This window comes from Gossypium raimondii, chromosome 9 (assembly GCF_025698545.1).
Source record: "Gossypium raimondii isolate GPD5lz chromosome 9, ASM2569854v1, whole genome shotgun sequence".
Lineage (NCBI taxonomy): Eukaryota > Viridiplantae > Streptophyta > Magnoliopsida > Malvales > Malvaceae > Gossypium > Gossypium raimondii.
The window spans coordinates 40,689,538-40,709,169 of record NC_068573.1 but is presented as its reverse complement, the minus strand read 5'-3'; the positions used below and the strand labels follow the sequence as shown (position 1 = coordinate 40,709,169).

At 35.1% G+C, this 19,632-nt stretch overlaps 1 protein-coding gene across 1 annotated transcript; it reads left to right on the top strand.

Annotated features, from left to right (window-relative positions):
- Positions 1–15,537: 15,537 nt before the first annotated feature.
- LOC105799716 (G-patch domain-containing protein 1) lies at positions 15,538–17,644 on the top strand. The gene is made up of 2 exons (XM_012630404.2): positions 15,538–15,894; positions 15,980–17,644. The coding sequence occupies exon 2, from the start codon at positions 16,077–16,079 to the stop codon at positions 17,523–17,525; it is 1,449 nt and encodes a 482-aa protein (XP_012485858.1). The 5' UTR covers positions 15,538–15,894; positions 15,980–16,076; the 3' UTR covers positions 17,526–17,644.
- Positions 17,645–19,632: the final 1,988 nt, after the last annotated feature.

Sequence of the window (19,632 nt, the reverse complement as noted above, 5' to 3'; positions counted from 1 at the left end):
AATAAATAAATAATACTCAATGACACATCTACTATATTAGTGATGCAAAAACAAATCTATGAAAATCAAACTTTTTACAATCGAATAATTAGATGGTTGGAATATCAAAATTCAACATTTGATCATTTAAATGAGTATGCAAGAACATGGTAAATGTGTAATATAGAACTTGTTCAAGTGTGAGCATATAGGAATGATGGTGGCAAATGGGAATATGATTGGTTGTGAGCTTTCCAGATTACCACGTTGCAAATGCTTAGGGCTACGTCAGACCTTAATTATTCAATAACACTAGCAAAACAGAAAGAAGAATGCGATACGCAAGGTGAAATAAAGAACACATGGGTGATGGGGATGCTAGGTTGACCTTGTTTGGTGTTCGTTGGGGGCCGGCGATAATGCGATGGCTTAAACAAGCAAACTCCAAATAAGTGTTTCAATTTTCAAATTCCTACCAAGTTATATTCACGTCTAATTTGTCTTCTTCTCTCTGTCTCCTTTAATGTTGCCAAACAAACCCTGTTATTCCACCCTCCAGATTTTGCATTAACATGTTTTCTTAACAATTTTGTCAAAATATGAACATATACATGTGATGGAGTTTTTTAAGAACATAAATGAGATTAAAATCTTATTTATTTAATTTTAAAAACATTTAAACACCAATTAAAAATAGGTAACCTTTTTTAATATCGTTTGGGGTTAAAAACTAAACTATCAAATAATTATTATTTAAAATAATAAATGCTAATATTTCCTGGTTGAATGTTTTTAATTTGTTGATATATACCTTAAGGTCTAAAGTTGGACTTCTAGTATAACGTTTTCAAGTAATTTCATTTAAGAATTTTATATAAACTGTTAAAAGATATAATTGTTTTTTAAGTAATGAAATTTACTTGATTAGAGATTTTATATTATTATTAGTGGGAAATTATTTTTTTATTTATAAGGGTTAAATCATATTTTGGAATTTGAATTTGGGAATTTTCTCATAGGGTCTGGATTTTTTTTATCCAAGTTAGACCCTGAATTTGATAAATGTTTCCAGATTTTTTTTTATATATCCAAGTAAATCCTCGAGAACCCTAAAGTTCAGGCTTCAATATGAGAACTGTAATAAGCCCAATTGTCCAGGCCTGCATACGAGCCCAACACAACAAAAGTAATAGCAGGCCCAATAAACGAGCCCAATACTTTTCAACCCAATAATCCTAAACCTAGCCCACAAAAAAAATAGAATAGCAGAAGCCCTAGCTTCGCGCCAAACAAGAAGAATCGGCACAAAGAACGGCTTCCGCACGTTACGCCCGTTCATCCCGTACATCGTGCCCCCGCCGCCGCGAATCTTGCGACTTCCACGTACGCATTACCTGCAGCAACGAACACAAATACACCAACAAAAACAGAATAGAGATTCTTTTTAGATTTGGGGGTTCATTTGTTTTCCATTTTCGGCTATAAATGGCCGAGATAAATCTGTAAATGGGGGGATTTTTGGGGGGTGTAAAATATATTCGAAAACGGAGAGAATACAGAGAAAGAGGAGAAAAAAATAAAAAGAGGAATACACAAGCAGTTTTTTTTAGGTGATTTTCTCCATTTTTTTTATTTCCATTTTTTACAAAAGAATAATAAAAAATATAAAAGGGTGCTTACCTGGTTTTGAGAACCGGATCCGAGCACCGTTCGCGGTGGTTCCATGGCAGTCAATGGCGCCATGAAGGCTAGGGTTGGAAAACCTAGCAGACAAACTTCTCCCTTTTCCCCTCTGTTTATGTTTTTTAAAAAAAGAAAAAATGAAATGAAGCAGAAACAGATTTTTTTTTTGAAGGAAAATGTTGGTTTTATTATTAAAGCAAAACGGCGCCGTATGGGAGGGGGATCCGCGCGTCGACCTAACCCGATTCCAAGATCCGCGCCTATTCCTTTAAATGGTCCATTTGCGCATTTGGTCCTTCAATTTTTAAAATCGTTTTTAAATCATTTTTTTCTTTTTAAATGTGGCAGCACACTTTGCTTTTGTTTCATTTTGATCCTCATTTAAACGCACTGTTTGGGGAAAGGAATTATTTCCATTTTGGCCCCTCATATAATGTATGCGTTGCAAATTGGCCCCCGTTCTATTTTAATTTCATTTTTTGGTTATTTTGTTTTTTTTGCAATTGTTTTTTAATTTTTATTTTAAAATTATTACTATATTATTTATTATCATTTATTACTATTTCTATATTTATACATGCATTTTACATACGTTTTATATTTTTTTATTTTATCTTTTTTAACCTTTATATACTTTATATTATATATATATATACTTATATATTTCTTTTATTTTGTAAATATATACACATGTACATACTTTTATGTTTTTATTTTATTTTCATAATTCTTACATGTACATATATATATATATATATTTCTATAATATGTGCGTACATGTTTTTTAGAAATTATTACAGGGCTTTTGCTTTACATGTTTCATTCCTTTTAGATGTATACTAATATATGTTGGAAAAGATACATGCACACTCATATTTTTAATTTACTTGTAAATTGTACTTGTATATATATTTGTAAATATTTATTCATACATGTTTGAAATTAAAGTTGTGTTTCACATTATACATTAACTTTTAACATACCTTTCGGAAATATATTTTGGTTTTATCGAAGCATTAAAATCGTTATACTTTTACAAATTTCCAAAATATTTGGCATTCATGATTCTCGGAAAGATTGTGTCCTAACTTCTTGGATTGCAATTTTTTTTCTTGATAAATTTAGAAAGCCAAATATTTGTTTTGCAATAAATTCGCAAATTTTAAATAAAAAACTTATTCTCGGGAATTCAAAATGTTGGGTCCTAACTTACTGGTCATGACATTTTCTTCTCGAAATAAGAATTTTCAAAAGCAAAAAAGCAATATTCGGGTATTTTGAAGATTTAAAAACATTGTGCCCTAACTCACTGGGTGTGGTGTTTTATTTCTTTGAAATGTGAATGTCTTATTTTTTTTATTCATGAAATAAAGAGTTTTCTTTTAAAATCTTTTCAAATTTTCGACACCAAGACATTAACAAAAATCAATTTGGTACCAATTTTGGGCGTTATGAGGGTGCTAATCCTTCCTCGTTCGTAACTGACTCCCGAACCTTTTTTCTCAAATTTCGCAGACCAAATTTATTTTTAAGGTGGGCCGATCACACCTTAATAAAGGATCGGTGGCGACTCCAGTTTTTGTTTTTGAAAGTCGACAACCAAAATTTTTGTTTTCAAAAAACGGTTTCGACAGCTTGGCGACTCCACTGGGGACCTTAGAGAGTCGAGCCATAAACTGATTATGTTTTGTCTTTGTGTCGAAAATCAAAAGTTTTTAAATAATTCATGAGTTCCCTTCGCACTCATTGATTTTTCATCATGGTATGTTGGTAGTTTTGCATTTGCATTTTGCATTTAACCCTTTAAGTGGGAGCGAGAAACTAGTCCTTCGTGAGGTTTTCACCTCCGTGCAGGGTAGTGGACCGCTTCCGGGATACATCCGTACCTATGTCTTCGTGAGATTTTCATCTCCATGCACCATAGGAAATGTATTCCCGAATGAACTCGATCCATATGAGCCTATAATGGGTGAAGATCGAGGAATCACTTGTTCGTACCTTTACCTTAGAAGCCAAACCGCATATAGTGAACCTTAGGAACTTACCCTAGGTAGAATTACTCTAAACCTTAGTAGATACCGACTAGGAGTTTTATTATTTCTTGATTGTATTGGATTTAATGTTTATACCGATACTAACCCGTTTTGTTTTGTTTTGGTTATGATTGCATCGCATTTGCATTGTAGAAAAGAGATGTTGATTCAAGTTTGATTACTAGTTTAGAAAGCCTATCATAAGAAAACGGGTTTCTTGATAAAATGGAAAATAGTACGACAGCCTGAATATATTCCAAGAAATACAAGAAGGGCGATGGAAGAATTCGTGACTTTACTTCAGGGCCCGAGGATTTAAGATGATTTGTCTAAGAGCTTTCAACATTCCAAATTTCTTAAAGAAGCTAATGAGCATTACGAGGATAGGCAGACAACGGATTGCGACCAGAATCAAGCAGAAGGAGCTAGTAGTGACATCCATTAGAAGTTCGCGAGGTTTATCTTAACATCCGGATGAAAAAGGAGAAGATGGCTTTGCTTCGAGTATGAGGGCAAAGTCGTATATATATCCGCTTTATGTAAAGAAATTTGTCCTCTAGTAAGGTTTTCTAAATGGAATTGAATCAGAATCAACGTCTCTTTATACATTCATTTCATGCATTCGCATTTCATTACATCATATGCATCAAAGATTATTCAAAGATCCTAATTAACAAAAATAATTACTCAGTTAACCTGGAATCCAACCAACCAACCCAACACCGTTACGGCACTCGAGTAAAGACAAGAGATATGGATCAGAGATTAGAAAAGCTCGAACAGTACCAGAAGGAAATGCAGGACCAGCTTCAGCTACAAATGCAGGAGCGGTTAGACAAGATGAAGCAAGAAATGTCTGAGAAGATGCGGGAATCTCAAGAGGATATAGTGGCAAAGCTAACCCGACTGATAACTAAGGGAGGTAACAAAGGAAAGGGCCCCATGGCAGATGTCGATGAGGGAAATGATGATGAACTTTTCTATCCTCTAGGTTTCACCCCTCCACATGAGCGAACTCAAGCTGAATACCCGCGCAAATCTACTGTCACCATCATGCCTCAGCAATTTCGAGTTGGTGTTTCGAACCTCCAAACTGGGCCGGGTTTTAATCCCAAAAATAATCCTATTAACTCTGTCATTCCTGACTTTGATGAAGCGGTTGAGAAGGAAAGAGTGAAGGAGGAGTTACCGAGACAGTTGGAAGAGAGATGCAAGTGGCTTGAGGAGAAGTTCAAGGCAATGGAGGTCACTGAAAGTTATCGATGCATTGACGCAAAAGAGCTGAGTCTAGTGCCAGATTTAGTACTCCCTCATAAGTTTAAGATGCCTGAATTTGAAAAGTACAATGGGACGACTTGCCCAGAGGCTCATATCACCATGTTCTGCAGGCGAATGGCTGGATACTTTAATAATGACCAGCTATTAATACATTGCTTCCAAGACAGCCTTGCAGGGGCAGCATCCAAGTGGTACAATCAGCTGAGCCGTACCACGATTGGTTCATGAAGGGACTTGGCACAAACATTCAAGAAACAGTATAGTCATGTGACTGACATGGCTCCTGATAGAATCACCCTTCAAAACATGGAGAAGAAGCCGGTTGAAAGCTTCAGGCAATATGCACAAAGATGGAGGGAAGTCGCAGTCCAAGTTCAACCACCACTCTTGGAAAAGGAAATGACCATGCTATTCATTAACACCCTGAAAGCACCTTTCATCACACATATGTTAGGAAGTGCCACAAAAAGCTTTCCTGACATAGTCATGAATGGTGAAATGATTGAGAGCGCTATAAGGAGTGGGAAAATTGATGCAGAGGAGAGTAACAAGAGGTTAGTCCCAAGGAGAAGAGAAAATGAGGTGAATAACATGGGTTACTCTAAATCAATTACTGTGAGTCAGCCAAGAAAGGTGGCTACTAATCAACAGGCTTCATCGAAACAGGAAGCTGGTACAAGATAAAACACTGAGAGGCCCCAATTCACGCCAATTCCGGTGTCGTATGGGGAGCTGTATCAGAATTTGTTTGATGCACGTGTTGTTTCCCCTTTTCCTGTGAAGCCTCTACAACCTTCGTATCCCAAATGGTATGATACGAACGCGCAATGCGAATACCACGCGGGAATTACGGGACACTCGATTGAGAATTGCACTGCCTTCAAGAAGCAAGTTGAAAGACTCATCGACATGGGTGTTGTCAAGTTCGGTGACTCATCATGTGTAGAAAATCCATTACCCAATCATGATTGATAATGGAGGGAATGCAATGCTTTCTGGTCAGATATTCGCCTGAGAGGTGTTAAAAATAATGGGACTGCAGAGGAAACCCCTATATTATTTAGAGTCTGTTAGAGTAATGTTCAGAACACACTTGTTGCTTTTAGCCTAGAAGCAATAAGAACTTCTTTGTGAAATGGGCTCATGTCTGAACATTATTATTTTAATGAAATACATTATCGCAATCATCTTTTTTCATTCTTTTTTTTCTACCAAACCATTCATTTATTCATATTATTCATACATTCTTTAGTATATTCTTGGATACCTACTATGGGTCCCCAGATATCAATGTCATGAGTGACGCTGCTACAGGCTCAAATTTTCCTTTTGAGTGAGACATGTGTTAGAGGGATCTCATGACTTTGAAGATGATATAGATTGTAGCTTATCTCCAGACTTGAGGAGGGTGATAAAATAAGAGGATAGACAGATCCTACATCACAATGAATTATCAGAAATTATGAGCTTGGTGAAGATTGGAATTGACATGACCACAAAGACGAGGCGGGACCTTATAGAGCTACCCCAATAATTCAATGATGTCTTCACATGGTCATAACCAGATATGCTTGGGTTAAGCACTAGCTTATAATCTGAATAACAGCATGATGGGCAGTAGGTTCAACATCGATGCTATGAACGATGCAGTAAACTTTCTTTGCTGGGGCAATATCCTCCTCTTTGGCTTATCATAGCTTTACTCATTGAAGTCGAATTGTCATTTCTCTATATTTTATCCTAAGAGGAAGACCCGAAGGTTCGTCCCAAATAATTTCACAAGAGGGAACTAGTGTTGAAAAAGATCCTTCCTATACAAAAGGATTTTAGAGGAAGATAGAGGCCAAATTAGAAGGGTCCATATGGAAAGCCTTTTCTGGAGAAGCTTTGATCTTGAGTGAGATGGATGGTAAAAATTTACAAAGTCCTATAAACTCAGATTCAGTCAGGAAATACTCTGCTTAAAAAAGGTAGGACCAAGGTGAAAGCCTACAAAGGGCGCTTTGAGTAAAAAAAAAAGACCAGGGTGAAACCCTACAAAGGGAGCCTTGAGTAAAAAAAAAAGAAGAGAGGCTAAGGTGAAAACTCGCAAAGGGCGTCTTAGACCAAAGGGGATTTGAGTTGAAAACCCGAAAAGGGCGGTTCAAATATTGATCAGAATGGGGCATGAAGTAATCAGAGCAATCAAATCTCGATCGAATGGGATATACAGTGGTCTTGCTATACCAGAATCAGCAGGAAAGGGTATGCGACATCTTGGGGCATCGATAGAGTATGGTAGATCTCCTAAACACATGTCAAACCCAGAAAGGTCTTCAGCAAGTTTGTACAGAGAAGTTCAAGCTATGATATCTGGGGCACCTAATCCTTATACCATTTTTGTTATTCTTGGAACACTTCATTCATTTCCAAGATACACATTTCTTTGTCATTTATCTTTATTATCTTTGACAACTTATTCATTTCAAGCTATGCTCCGAACCAACTCTATTCTTATCCATAATCTTTTTTGCAAGCATGTTGCATTAAAATAATGATTAATGGACTAATAAAACTTTCACAAGGGAAGTTTTGCATACTACTCTAGAAGTCTCTGAATAATATAGGAACCTCAAATAGGACTATTGTTTAGAACGCACCAGGTTGGAAATCTGATAAAGAAGAGTCTAAATTAAAGACTATCCCTTTGAATTTTCTTGTCTAAATTGAATAAAATGGCAAGATGTCATGTTGGTGACAAAGCTTCAATGAACAAGCAAGCAATGATCACCGAATAATAAGAGGAATTTGTTCTTGGAGAAGATTTCTCCATTTGTGCATGAGCATTTGGTACAACACCCTGGGAATGGTGTAAGAGACCAAAGAGTTTCACATCCTGTATCCTCGAATTGTGATAACAGAGGATTGAGAAAAGGCCAAATCTTTTTACTTTTGGGTTACAACGGGAGAAGGATGGTACAAATTTTGCGCCCCAATAGATCAAACTTGGAGGTTTACAGTGGGGGCAATCTGGTCAAGTGTTTATTTAAAGACACCAGCTGAGCAAGAAGACGCTATAACACATTAGCGATGAAACTTTAACTTTGAGTAATGATAACCCAAGTGATAAAGAAGGATCATTCTCAAAACATGACATTCTGCATTCATTCAAATGTCATTCATACACGTCTAGTTACGAGCATTTGATTCATTCTGATCATGTCATCCTTATCACTAGGCATAATTAGGTTCATAAATTGAATTATACAGGTCATGTTCTCCAGAGAATAAACCAGTGAAACCATAGATTTTACTTCATTAGCAGTGCAGTGGAACAGATTGAAGCTACGACGGCGGATCTGGTTTCCCTGATATTGCAATTAAAAAGATTGAAGCCACAACGGCGGATCTCACTTCCTTAGCAGTGCAGTGGAACGGATTGAAGCTACGACGGCGGATCTGGTTTCCCTGATATTGCAATTAAAAAGATTGAAGCCACAACGGCGGATCTTATTTCCTTAGCAGTGCAGTGGAACAGATTGAAGCTACGACGGCGGATCTGGTTTCCCTGATATTGTAATTAAAAAGATTGAAGCCACAACGGCGGATCTTACTTCCTTAGCAGTGCAGTGGAACAGATTGAAGTTACGACGGCGGATCTGGTTTCCCTGATATTGCAATTAAAAAGATTGAAGCCACAACGACGGATCTTATTTCTTTAGTAGTGCAGTGGAACAGATTGAAGCTACGACGGCGGATCTGGTTTCCCTGATATTGCAATTAAAAAGATTGAAGCCACAACGGCGGATCTTACTTCCTTAGCAGTGCAGTGGAACAGATTGAAGCTACGACGGCGGATCTGGTTTTCCTGATATTGTAATTAAAAAGATTGAAGCCACAACGGCGGATCTTACTTCCCTGACGGTGCGGTGGAACAGATTGAAGCTACGACGGCGGATCTGGTTTCCCCGACATTGCAATTGAACAAATTGAAGATTACAGATCTTATCTCCCTAAGCAGTAGTGGAGCAGATCGAAGATGGCGGATTTTACCTCCCTGAAGTTGCAGTGGAGTACATTGAAGCCAATAATTCTACTTCCCTGGGCAGCAGCGGAATAGATTGAAGATTTCAGATCTTGCCTCCCTAAGCAGTAGTGGAGCAGATCAAAGATGGTGGATTTTACCTCCCTGAGGTTACAGTGGAGTACATTGAAGCCAGTAATTCTATCTCCCGGGGTAACAGTGAAATAGACAGAAGAAATCAATCATATCTCCCTGAAGTTGCAGTGGAGTGGATTAAAACCGCAGATCTCATCTCTCTGAAGTTGCAGTAGAGCAGATTGCGTCAAGTTTTATCCTAAAATTGTAGCAGAACAAGTTGAAGCTATAAGACTTATCTCCCTGAAATTGCAGTGGAGTAGATCAAAGATGATAAATTTTGTTCTTTTGAGAAGCTACAAAGTATGAATCCTATCTCCCTGGCATTTCAGTGGAATGGATTGAAACACTAAGTTCCTATACCTCTGAAGATGCAGTAGGAAGGAATGAAGCTACTTAAAGAATAGAAGCACTGGAGAAGTCAATGCTCAGTAAGACCAAGCACAATTGGGCTCTTGGTCTTTGCTCTATTCCCGTTACACGGCAACGAGCAAAGAGGGGCAGCTGTAATAAGCCCAATTGTCCAGGCCTGCATACGAGCCCAACACAACAAAAGTAATAGCAGGCCCAATAAACGAGCCCAATACTTTTCAACCCAATAATCCTAAACCTAGCCCACAAAAAAAAATAGAATAGCAGAAGCCCTAGCTTCGCCTCAATACCAAAAAAGAATCGGCACAAGAACGGCTTCAGCGTCACGCCTGCTTGATCCGTACATCGTGCCCCTCGCCGCCGCGAATCTTGCGACTTCCACGTACGCATTACCTGCAGCAACGAACACAAATACGCCAACAAAAATAGAATAGAGATTCTTTTTAGATTTGGGGGTTCATTTGTTTTCCATTTTCGGCTATAAAAGGCCGAGATAAATCTGTAAATGGGGGGATTTTTGGGGGGTGTAAAATATATTCGAAAACGGAGAGAATACAGAGAAAGAGGAGAAAAAAATAAAAAGAGGAATACACAAGCAGTTTTTTTAGGTGATTTTCTCCATTTTTTTTATTTCTATTTTTTACAAAAGAATAATAAAAAATATAAAAGGGTGCTTACCTGGTTTTGAGAACCGGATCCGAGCACCGTTCGCGGTGGTTCCATGGCAGTCAATGGCGGATTGAAGGCTAGGGTTGGAAAACCTAGCAGACAAACTTCTCCCTTTTCCCCTCTGTTTATGTTTTTTAAAAAAAGAAAAAATGAAATGAAGCAGAAACAGTTTTTTTTTTGAAGGAAAATGTTGGTTTTATTATTAAAGCAAAACGGCGCCGTATGGGAGGGGGATCCGCGCGTCAACCCGACCCGGTTCCAAGATCCGCGCCTATTCCTTTAAATGGTCCATTTGCGCATTTGGTCCTTCAATTTTTAAAATCGTTTTTAAATCAGTTTTTTTTCTTTTTAAATGTGGCCGCACACTTTGCTTTTGTTTCATTTTGATCCTCATTTAAACGCACTGTTTCGGGAAAGGAATTATTTCCATTTTGGCCCCTCATATAATGTATGTGTTGCAAATTGGCCCCCGTTCTATTTTAATTTCATTTTTTGGTTATTTTGTTTTTTTTTTGAAATTTGTTTTTTTAAATTTTTTATTTTTAAAATTATTACTATATTATTTATTATCATTTATTACTATTTCTATATTTATACATGCATTTTACATACGTTTTATATTTTTTATTTTATCTTTTTAACCTTTATATACTTTATATTATATATATATATACTTATATATTTCTTTTATTTTGTAAATATATACACATGTACATACTTTTATGTTTTTTATTTTATTTTCATAATTCTTACATGTACATATATATATATATATTTCTATAATATGTGCGTACATGTTTTTTAGAAATTATTACAGGCTTTTGCTTTACATGTTTCATTCCTTTTAGATGTATACTAATATATGTTGGAAAAGATACATGCACACTCACATTTTAATTTACTTGTAAATTGTACTTGTATATATATTTGTAAATATTTATTCATACATGTTTGAAATTAAAGTTGTGTTTCACATTATACATTAACTTTTAACATACCTTTCGGGAAATATATTTTGGTTTTATCGAAGCATTAAAATATTATACTTTTACAAATTTCCAAAATATTTGGCATTCATGATTCTCGGGAAAGATTGTGTCCTAACTTACTGGATTGCGATTTTTTTTTCTTCGGTGAATTTAGAAAGCCAAATATTTGTTTTGCAATAAATTCGTAAATTTTAAATAAAAAACTTATTCTCGGGAATTCAAAATGTTGGGTCCTAACTTACTGGTCATGACATTTTCTTCTCGAAATAAGAATTTTCAAAAGCAAAAGGCAATATTCGGGTATTTTGAAGATTTAAAAACATTGTGCCCTAACTCATTGGGTGTGGTGTTTTATTTCTTTGAAATGTGAATGTCTTATTTTTTTTATTCATGAAATAAAGAGTTTTCTTTTAAAATCTTTTCAAATTTTCGACACCAAGACATTAACAAAAATCAATTTGGTACCAATTTTGGGCGTTATGAGGGTGCTAATCCTTCCTCGTGCGTAACTGACTCCCGAACCTGTTTTCTCAAATTTTGCAGACCAAATTTATTTTTAAGGTGGGCCGATCACACCTTAATAAAGGATCGGTGGCGACTCCAGTTTTTGTTTTTAAAAGTCGACAACCAAAATTTTTGTTTTGAAAAAACGGTTTTGACAAGAACAATTGTCAAGTTTAAGATCCAACTTAGATAACAACAAAATAGTTCAGGCCCCAATGTGAGAACAATTGTCAAGTTGAGGGCTTAACTTTAATTAAAAAAATTCAGACCTTAATATAAGAAAAAATACCAAGTTTAGGCCCAAATAATAATTTAACCCTTTTCATAACTAGGGTTCAAATATTGCCATATATCTTTTATTATTTTATTACCCCTAAAAAGATATGTTTCACTCATTTTACCATGCTTGCAGAATTTTTAAACTTGAGTAACGAATAATTTTCCTTAAGGAAAATTTTATTTGATTATGTTATTAGTTATTGTACTTTTATTTGATCAACTTTTGCCCGTGCACTTTTTGAATTGATCAATTTTAGTTCTTATACTTTTTGAATTTTAAAATTTTAGTCCTAACTCAAACAAGAATGATTATATTTGTTTGGTTAAATTCAATTACTAATCTTATACTATGCATACATTTGTACATTTGGTCCAGGTTTTCCAATTGAATCATTCTAAGTACCTAAATTTTTCAAAATTTAAAATTTTAGTCTTGATGCAAGTGAAAGTCATTCATACATTAATTGAATTTTTAGTGGTGGAAATAATAAGTTGACATGACATTACATATACAATAATATGTTTGGTGCATCGGATTTTAAAAATAACAGAACTTAATGAATTTAACAGTTTTCAATTGGTGAGAACTGGAATTTTAAAACTTAAAAAGTATAGGGATTAACATGACCAAATTAAAGTAAAGGGAACAAATTTTGTAAAGTTCAGGGACTAAGAGAAGAATTTAACCTTTTGACTACTATGTTTTGATTCACACAAATACTCCAGGGTCATGCCATTTCTTGTGCATTGGGAATGGGCCTATTGGTTAAAATGGATCATACTGTTTCTGAGACCCATAGTCTTTTCCCCTTCTCCTGGACAAGGCCACCTATGGAGGCCTATTGGGTAGGAAACGGCTTTTGCCCAAAGGCCTATATACAATTTCCAAATGGAAGCCAGCAGATTTTTAAAGAGTTAGTTCAAGAGAGATCAAACAACTATAAATTCTATTACGTGGGCACATCAAAATCACAAATTTAGAATATAAATATGTGTTTAAAAATAATATATAATATATAATATATAATAAAATTTATTTTTTGAAACTAATTAATAACACATGAAATATATACGTTATTAAAATAAATAAATAATGGGATTAAATTGTTTATCACGGTGTTGTCATTAATTTTGAGTTGGTGTCGAGTTAACTTTGTGATACCAACTCAATCAAATATATTATTAATATATACAACTAATGGAAGTAATAGTGTGCATAATAAAATAAAATGTATAAAAATATTAAAATAATGCTTTAGTTGAATGATAAATTAAAGGATTTAGTGATGCAATTGATATAGGTTCAAATCCTATAATATGCATATTTTAATTACATTTTAAATGAAAAAACTAATATACCCTTGAATAATATAACTTATTTTAATCACGAAAAGTCATTCACATAATTAAACACTTAAATTAGTGACCGGTTGAGGGTGACTCCATCTAAGTAAAATACTTAAAATAATAGTATAGATACATTTATATATATTATTATATTAATATTTTAAAAATATGATTGAATACGCCGTTAAAGACTTATATAAATCATGTGTGATTTTTATTCATATTTATTTTTAATTAAATCTTATTACATGTGATTCCTATCTAGAGTTATTTTAATTCAAAGTAAGTTATGACCCTTCAGAAACATTACGTAAAGTAAGAGACCAAAAATTAAATGAAAAGTTAAAATGACTTTTTTTTTTATAAAATACTAAATAAGTCAGTATATTTTTTATTAAAAAAAAGCTATAATCAGGTTCGGCCATTATCGCTGTTCGGGATCCACAAACCATTCCAAGCTAGTCAAAACTTCTTCGAATATGTTCTTGAATTCATTCGAGACGTAAGTAAAACTCAGATTGGAGAAGAATATGTTCTTGAATTCATTCGAATATGTTTCTATTTATTTTTGTTTCTAATTGGTCGGGTGCCCTGTTACCTTGGAAAATCATACAATTACCTCATGGAGAGTTAGGCGCACCCACGAATAATATAAATACTACTGTTGCTTTAGCTTTACTCACGTCAGTAGCATATTTCTTTCAAAAAAAGGATTGGGATATTTCAGTAAATACATTCAACCCACTCCAGTTCTTTTACCTATTAACATTTTAGAGGATTTCACAAAACCCTTATCACTTAGTTTTCAACTTTTCGGGAATATATTAGTTGATGAATTAGTAGTTGTTGTTCTTGTTTCTTTAGTACCTTCAGTCGTCCCTGTACCTATCACGTTTCTTGGATTATTTACAAGTGAGATTCAAGCTCTTATTTTTGCAACTTTAGCTACGGCTTATATAGATGAATCCATAGGTTATCTTCTTTATCAAAATGTAACAAACTAGAAAAAAAAGTAATATTTCCTTTTCAACGAAACCAAAAAATTGAAAATTGAAAAATCATTAAAAGTTCAACACTTGAGCACTCTCTGAAAATTAAGTAATAAAACTAGAAACAACCTTTTAGGTGACGAAAATAAAAAAATAAAATAAAAGCAGCCTAAGTCCTAACTGTCTAGTTTACCCTAATTTTTAGGTCTAAATATCTAACGCTAAAGGGCATCATGGTTTAGAAGCACTCGCTTTCGCTATGATAGATTCGATTTCTCTATATATTTTATCATTATAATTGTGTGTAAAATATTATTATAATTATAACCTATTTTATAAATTATCTTCAAATTTTTTGTTGAATTATAATTATGTTTAACTTATAAATTGATATTTAAATTATGTCAAATTTCCATTTTATACTCAAATGTTTTTTTATCAACCTATTTTTTTTAAAAGTTGGTGTCTTTATTAGTTAAACTATTAAGCGTGGGTTTGGATATACGGTGTGGTACGTTTGACTTACTTTTTATCTCACGTTATAATATCGCTATAGTATTTAATCTCACTGTCACCGTTATTTTTACACTAACTACAGGTAAACGCACCGTCTATCCAAACCCACTGTAGGCTTCATGGGTTTGATCAAAGTTTTACAGGTCAAACCAGTCAGGCCATCAGTTCTCAGTTTGACCGATTGGTTTGGTTCAATCAAATAAATTATTAAAAATTCGTAAAAAAAAACCAGTTAAACCTATTTTTTAGCTCAATTTAACCAAATTGTATTGGTTTGTAGGTCAATTGTTTCAAGTCTTATCTTAAGACCAGTACCATAGCTGATATTTGGTCCAATTGGTTTGACCTACTAATCCGGTCTAATTCTAAAATAATTGGTTTTGGTTGATAGAAATAACTTTTTTGATCCTGTTAGGTGGAATTCAAAAAAGAAGTATTCATTAGTAGAATAAATTGTGAGCATGGTTGGCACTGACATATAGCATAAAAAAAAAAGAAATTAAAAATTTATATGAAATGAAAGGATGTTTTATTAATTAAATTTTTTTTTAAAATTACATAACACATTAATGTAAAATGGGGTAACAAAGAAGGGTATAAATGACAAATTAGATAATAATAACACCCTTGTGATAATGTCTTGAAACGTGATAATATCGTAAATATTGTTGTGAGTGTAGAGTATAGAAGTCATTTTCCTCGCCTAGTTTTGAAATCCTGTGGGTTTAAAGATTAACTTTTTCTTTTTTTTAATAATGAATCTAAAAAGCCGGTTAGTAGCGGAAACCAAAACCGAAACCATGGGCCAGTTTTTGAAGCTCAGCACCACGAAAAGTAAAACTTTCCCAATCTAAAACCAGCTGCTCCGCTCTCTGTATCCTCTCTCTTTCTTCTATATTTCTTCTATCTATTCCTTTGCCTTCTATTTCTCTTCACCTTTCTTTTTCTTCTGTTACATTATTCAATTTCTTAAACAATTGCTTTCGCAGCCTTTTCCTTTTTCCTTCTTCTTCTTCTTCTTTTTCCTTTTTAACTTCTGTGGGTGTTGAAGAAGAAAGCTTTCAGCTTTAGGTGCCTGGTGATTGTTACAACTCTGTTGTAGTCAGTTGTTTTACTGGGTATGTGTCTTTTTCCTGTTCCAACACTTGTATGAATCGCTTGCTTGTTTGGAATTTGTATCTTTTGTTTCTTTTTATAACTCAGGAAAATAAAGTTGTTGTGGCCAATGACAATTACCCTCCACAGGGGTGTTTGAGATATCCAATAATTGCTGTACAAGCTTTTAAATTTGCCATTTTGAATGGATTCTAGTGGTGTGAGTGGTGGGGTGTTTTCTGGGATTGGTTCAGGTATGCTAGGTCTTGAAATGCCATTACACCCCCAACATCATCAACACCAACAACCCCCTAGAAACCCCCAAACTGCCCCAAACTTGCATCATTTGCAACAAAACCCACAAATGGTTGGTTTCCCTCATCAAGAAACTGACCACTCACTGCACCAGCAATCTGTCAAACAAGGCGGCTACCCTTTTGGTTCCAAAGCCAAACAAACCTCCCCCCTTAGTGATGAAGATGAACATGGTTTCAATCCTGATGATGCCTCTGCTGATGCTAAGAGAAAGGGTTCTCCATGGCAAAGGATGAAATGGACGGATAGCATGGTTAGGTTGCTTATAATGGCGGTTTATTATATTGGCGATGAAGGTGGATCAGAAGGGAATGGATCAGACCCTACTGCCAAGAAAAAGGCTGGTGGGTTGTTGCAAAAGAAAGGGAAGTGGAAGTCGGTTTCGAGGGCTATGATGGAGAAAGGGTTTTATGTTTCACCCCAGCAATGTGAAGATAAGTTCAATGATTTGAATAAGAGGTATAAGAGGGTTAATGATATACTGGGTAGAGGGACAGCTTGTAAAGTGGTGGAGAATCAAAGCTTGCTTGATTCCATGGATTTGTCTCCCAAAATGAAGGAAGAAGTGAAGAAACTGTTGAATTCTAAGCACCTGTTTTTCAGGGAGATGTGTGCTTATCATAATAGTTGCGGCCATGTTGCAACTGCTGGGGCTCATCAATCATCAGTGGTGGCTACGGAGATATCCCAGACTCAGCACCAGCAAGCTCAATGCCTCCATTCCTCTGAAAATGCTCAAATTGCCGGTAGAATTGAGACAGAGGCATCGAAACTGGCTAAAGTGGGGAGTGAAGAAGAGGATGACGATGAAGATGAGGACGATGAGGACGAGGATGATGACGAAGACGACGATGATGAGGCAGTGGATGGTCACTCAAGGGGCCAAAATGGACATGGGAAGGAAGATGATGAAGATAACAATGAAAAGCCTTCACATAAGAGGCCCAGAAAGGGAGCATTTTCAATGTCACCGTCGCCCTTGATGCAACAATTGAGCTGTGAAGTAGTGAACGTGATACAAGATGGGTCAAAGAGTGCTTGGGAGAAGAAGCATTGGATGAAGATGAGGCTAGTGCAATTGGAAGAGCAGCAAGTGAGCTACCAATACCAAGCATTCCAGCTGGAGAAGCAAAGGCTCAAGTGGGTTAAATTCAGTGGCAAGAAAGAAAGGGAGATGGAGAGAGCAAAGCTGGAGAACGAACGAAGACGGCTCGAAAATGAGAGAATGGTGCTGCTTGTTAAGCAAAAGGAATTGGAATTGGTTGATGTTCAGCAGCAACATCTGTCTCAGCAGCATTCTTGTAGCAAGAGGAGAGATCCGTCTAACATAAGTGGATGAAAAATAGAGATTTTAGTTTTAGATTTTAGATATAGATACTTAAATTACATGAAAGTTTGTTCTCTGCTTTTGTATTGTCAAAATTTTTGTTTATGAACAAACATCTATGTTTTCAAACATATGAATTCTGTGTTTGAATTATTGTTTTCAATCTTGTATTGCAAACAGGTGTTTTGGCTCACATGAACAAATTTTACCATAACAATTTTAAACTTCTTGCTAACAAGGGTGTCAAACTTTCTTAAATTTCTAAATATATTTGGTATATTACCATAACAACTCCTCCTGGAAAATAATAATAAAAATACAATGTAAAAAGGTCGGTCCAAAATCTAGAAAAGGGATAAAATGAGGTCCAAAATCTAGAAAAGGGATAAAATGAAGTTAGTTGAAACATTAACAGCCCGTTTGGTTGGATGTAATGGGAATACCATTACAGCCCGATTCGGTGGGCCCTACCTATTCCGATGTTTGGTTGGACGTAATGCCCTATTACGGGCTGATTACATTACGCCCCTATTCGTCATATTTGATGGTTTCCATTCCGGATGGAAAGGTCAGTTTGGTTGCGTTTTAGGTTGTACCGAATCCTTCTTCCCTGTTTTACCCTCCCAACCCGAAAGCCACCTCCACCTCCACCCTCTCCCTCCTGATTTCTTCCGGCCTCATCGTTTTCGAGCAAGAACTAGGGCTCTGTCAAGGTTATTGATCTCCACATTCCAACAAAGTTGTGTTGATCTCCATCCTTTCTGGGTATGTTTTGAATTCCTTTTTTGTTTGAAACTTGTAAAAAACAATGTTTGCTTTTCATGGAAATTACCAACTGCATTGGTTTCTTGATTGATTTTCATGGAAATTGAATGGTATTTCTCTGTTTCTCTGTGCTAATTATATTTGCTCGAATGTGAAATCCAAATCCTGTCAACAAATATTTCCAAATCTTGAAAAATCAGAAAGGCTCATTACAAGCTGTTACATAAGGATCTTCGGCGCCATTGCATGCGAAAAAATGGTAGCTAATTTTGTATAATCCTCCTCTTCTTTTATTTGAAACCCAAATAAAAGGAATTTCATTTTTGTGTTAAGCAGGAAAAAAAAGTAGAGGCAAGCAAAAAAGCTGCATCCTTCTCCTCACGCCTCTGAATTTTGTATTTTATTTATTTATTTTTCCTTTGCGCTTTCTCAGCAACCAAACACATCCTTACACAATTATTTTACTCTTTTGAATGAGTATACACACTTGGCTTGTTTGAAGGTTTTAACTTAAAGAAGAGAAAATTTGGCTTTTTCCAAAGATTTTCATCTGCTTCGCACTAGTCTTAATTATTTGGACTCTCGAATGTTCTACGGTTTTGAGATCAATCGAAGCTTTCAATTACTCACTTGGATTTTGAAGTAGTTCCTTTTTAAAAAAAAATATTTTATTCAGGCAAGTATAGAAAGTTTTGGTATATCTGCTTCTTTTTCTTTTTTCCTCTTTTTGGTTTGCTATTTTTTTCTTACTTGGATCGTTTCAGATTTGCAAGATTTTGTGGTTCTTAGGCTTGATACTTGTTTGTGTTCTGAGAAAATAGAGAAATATGGAAAGAAAAGTATCTAATTCTAGCAATTCTTTAGAACTGCTCATTAAAAAAAAATTAGATTATTTAAATTATTATTGTATTTCTAAGCAACCAAGTGGAAAGCTCCCTTTATAAACAGGATAGTGGAAGTTAAACGAAGCTTGAAGATTTCAAGGAACTTTTAAGTTAATATCAAATCGGTTTAAATTTGCTGAAGGCTTGTATGAAGTTGTGATGTTTTCCACCTGTTTAATGTATCGTATGTTCTAGTTGTGCTAGTTTAGGCTTTAATCATCTTTCTTCTTTGAACTTGTTAATGTTGACGGAGGATTGAAGAGCATTTGGGTCTGTATCTTAAACAATGTTGCCGTTTTAATAATGTATCATTTTTTCAGCCTATTTCAATTTCATTTAGGTATATTATATATGTACAGTTCTGTCGACCATAACAAACTTGTGTTCTTCAAATGCAGTGAGTAGTTTCCCTTACTACGACCAACTTATTGCCATATACGCAAAAGATCGAGCGACTGGGAAAGACGCTC

What these genes read in the sequence shown, in the direction of transcription:
- LOC105799716 (XM_012630404.2), top strand. Translation starts at nt 16,077, where the DNA reads ATGGATTCTAGTGGTGTGAGTGGTGGGGTGTTTTCTGGGATTGGTTCA.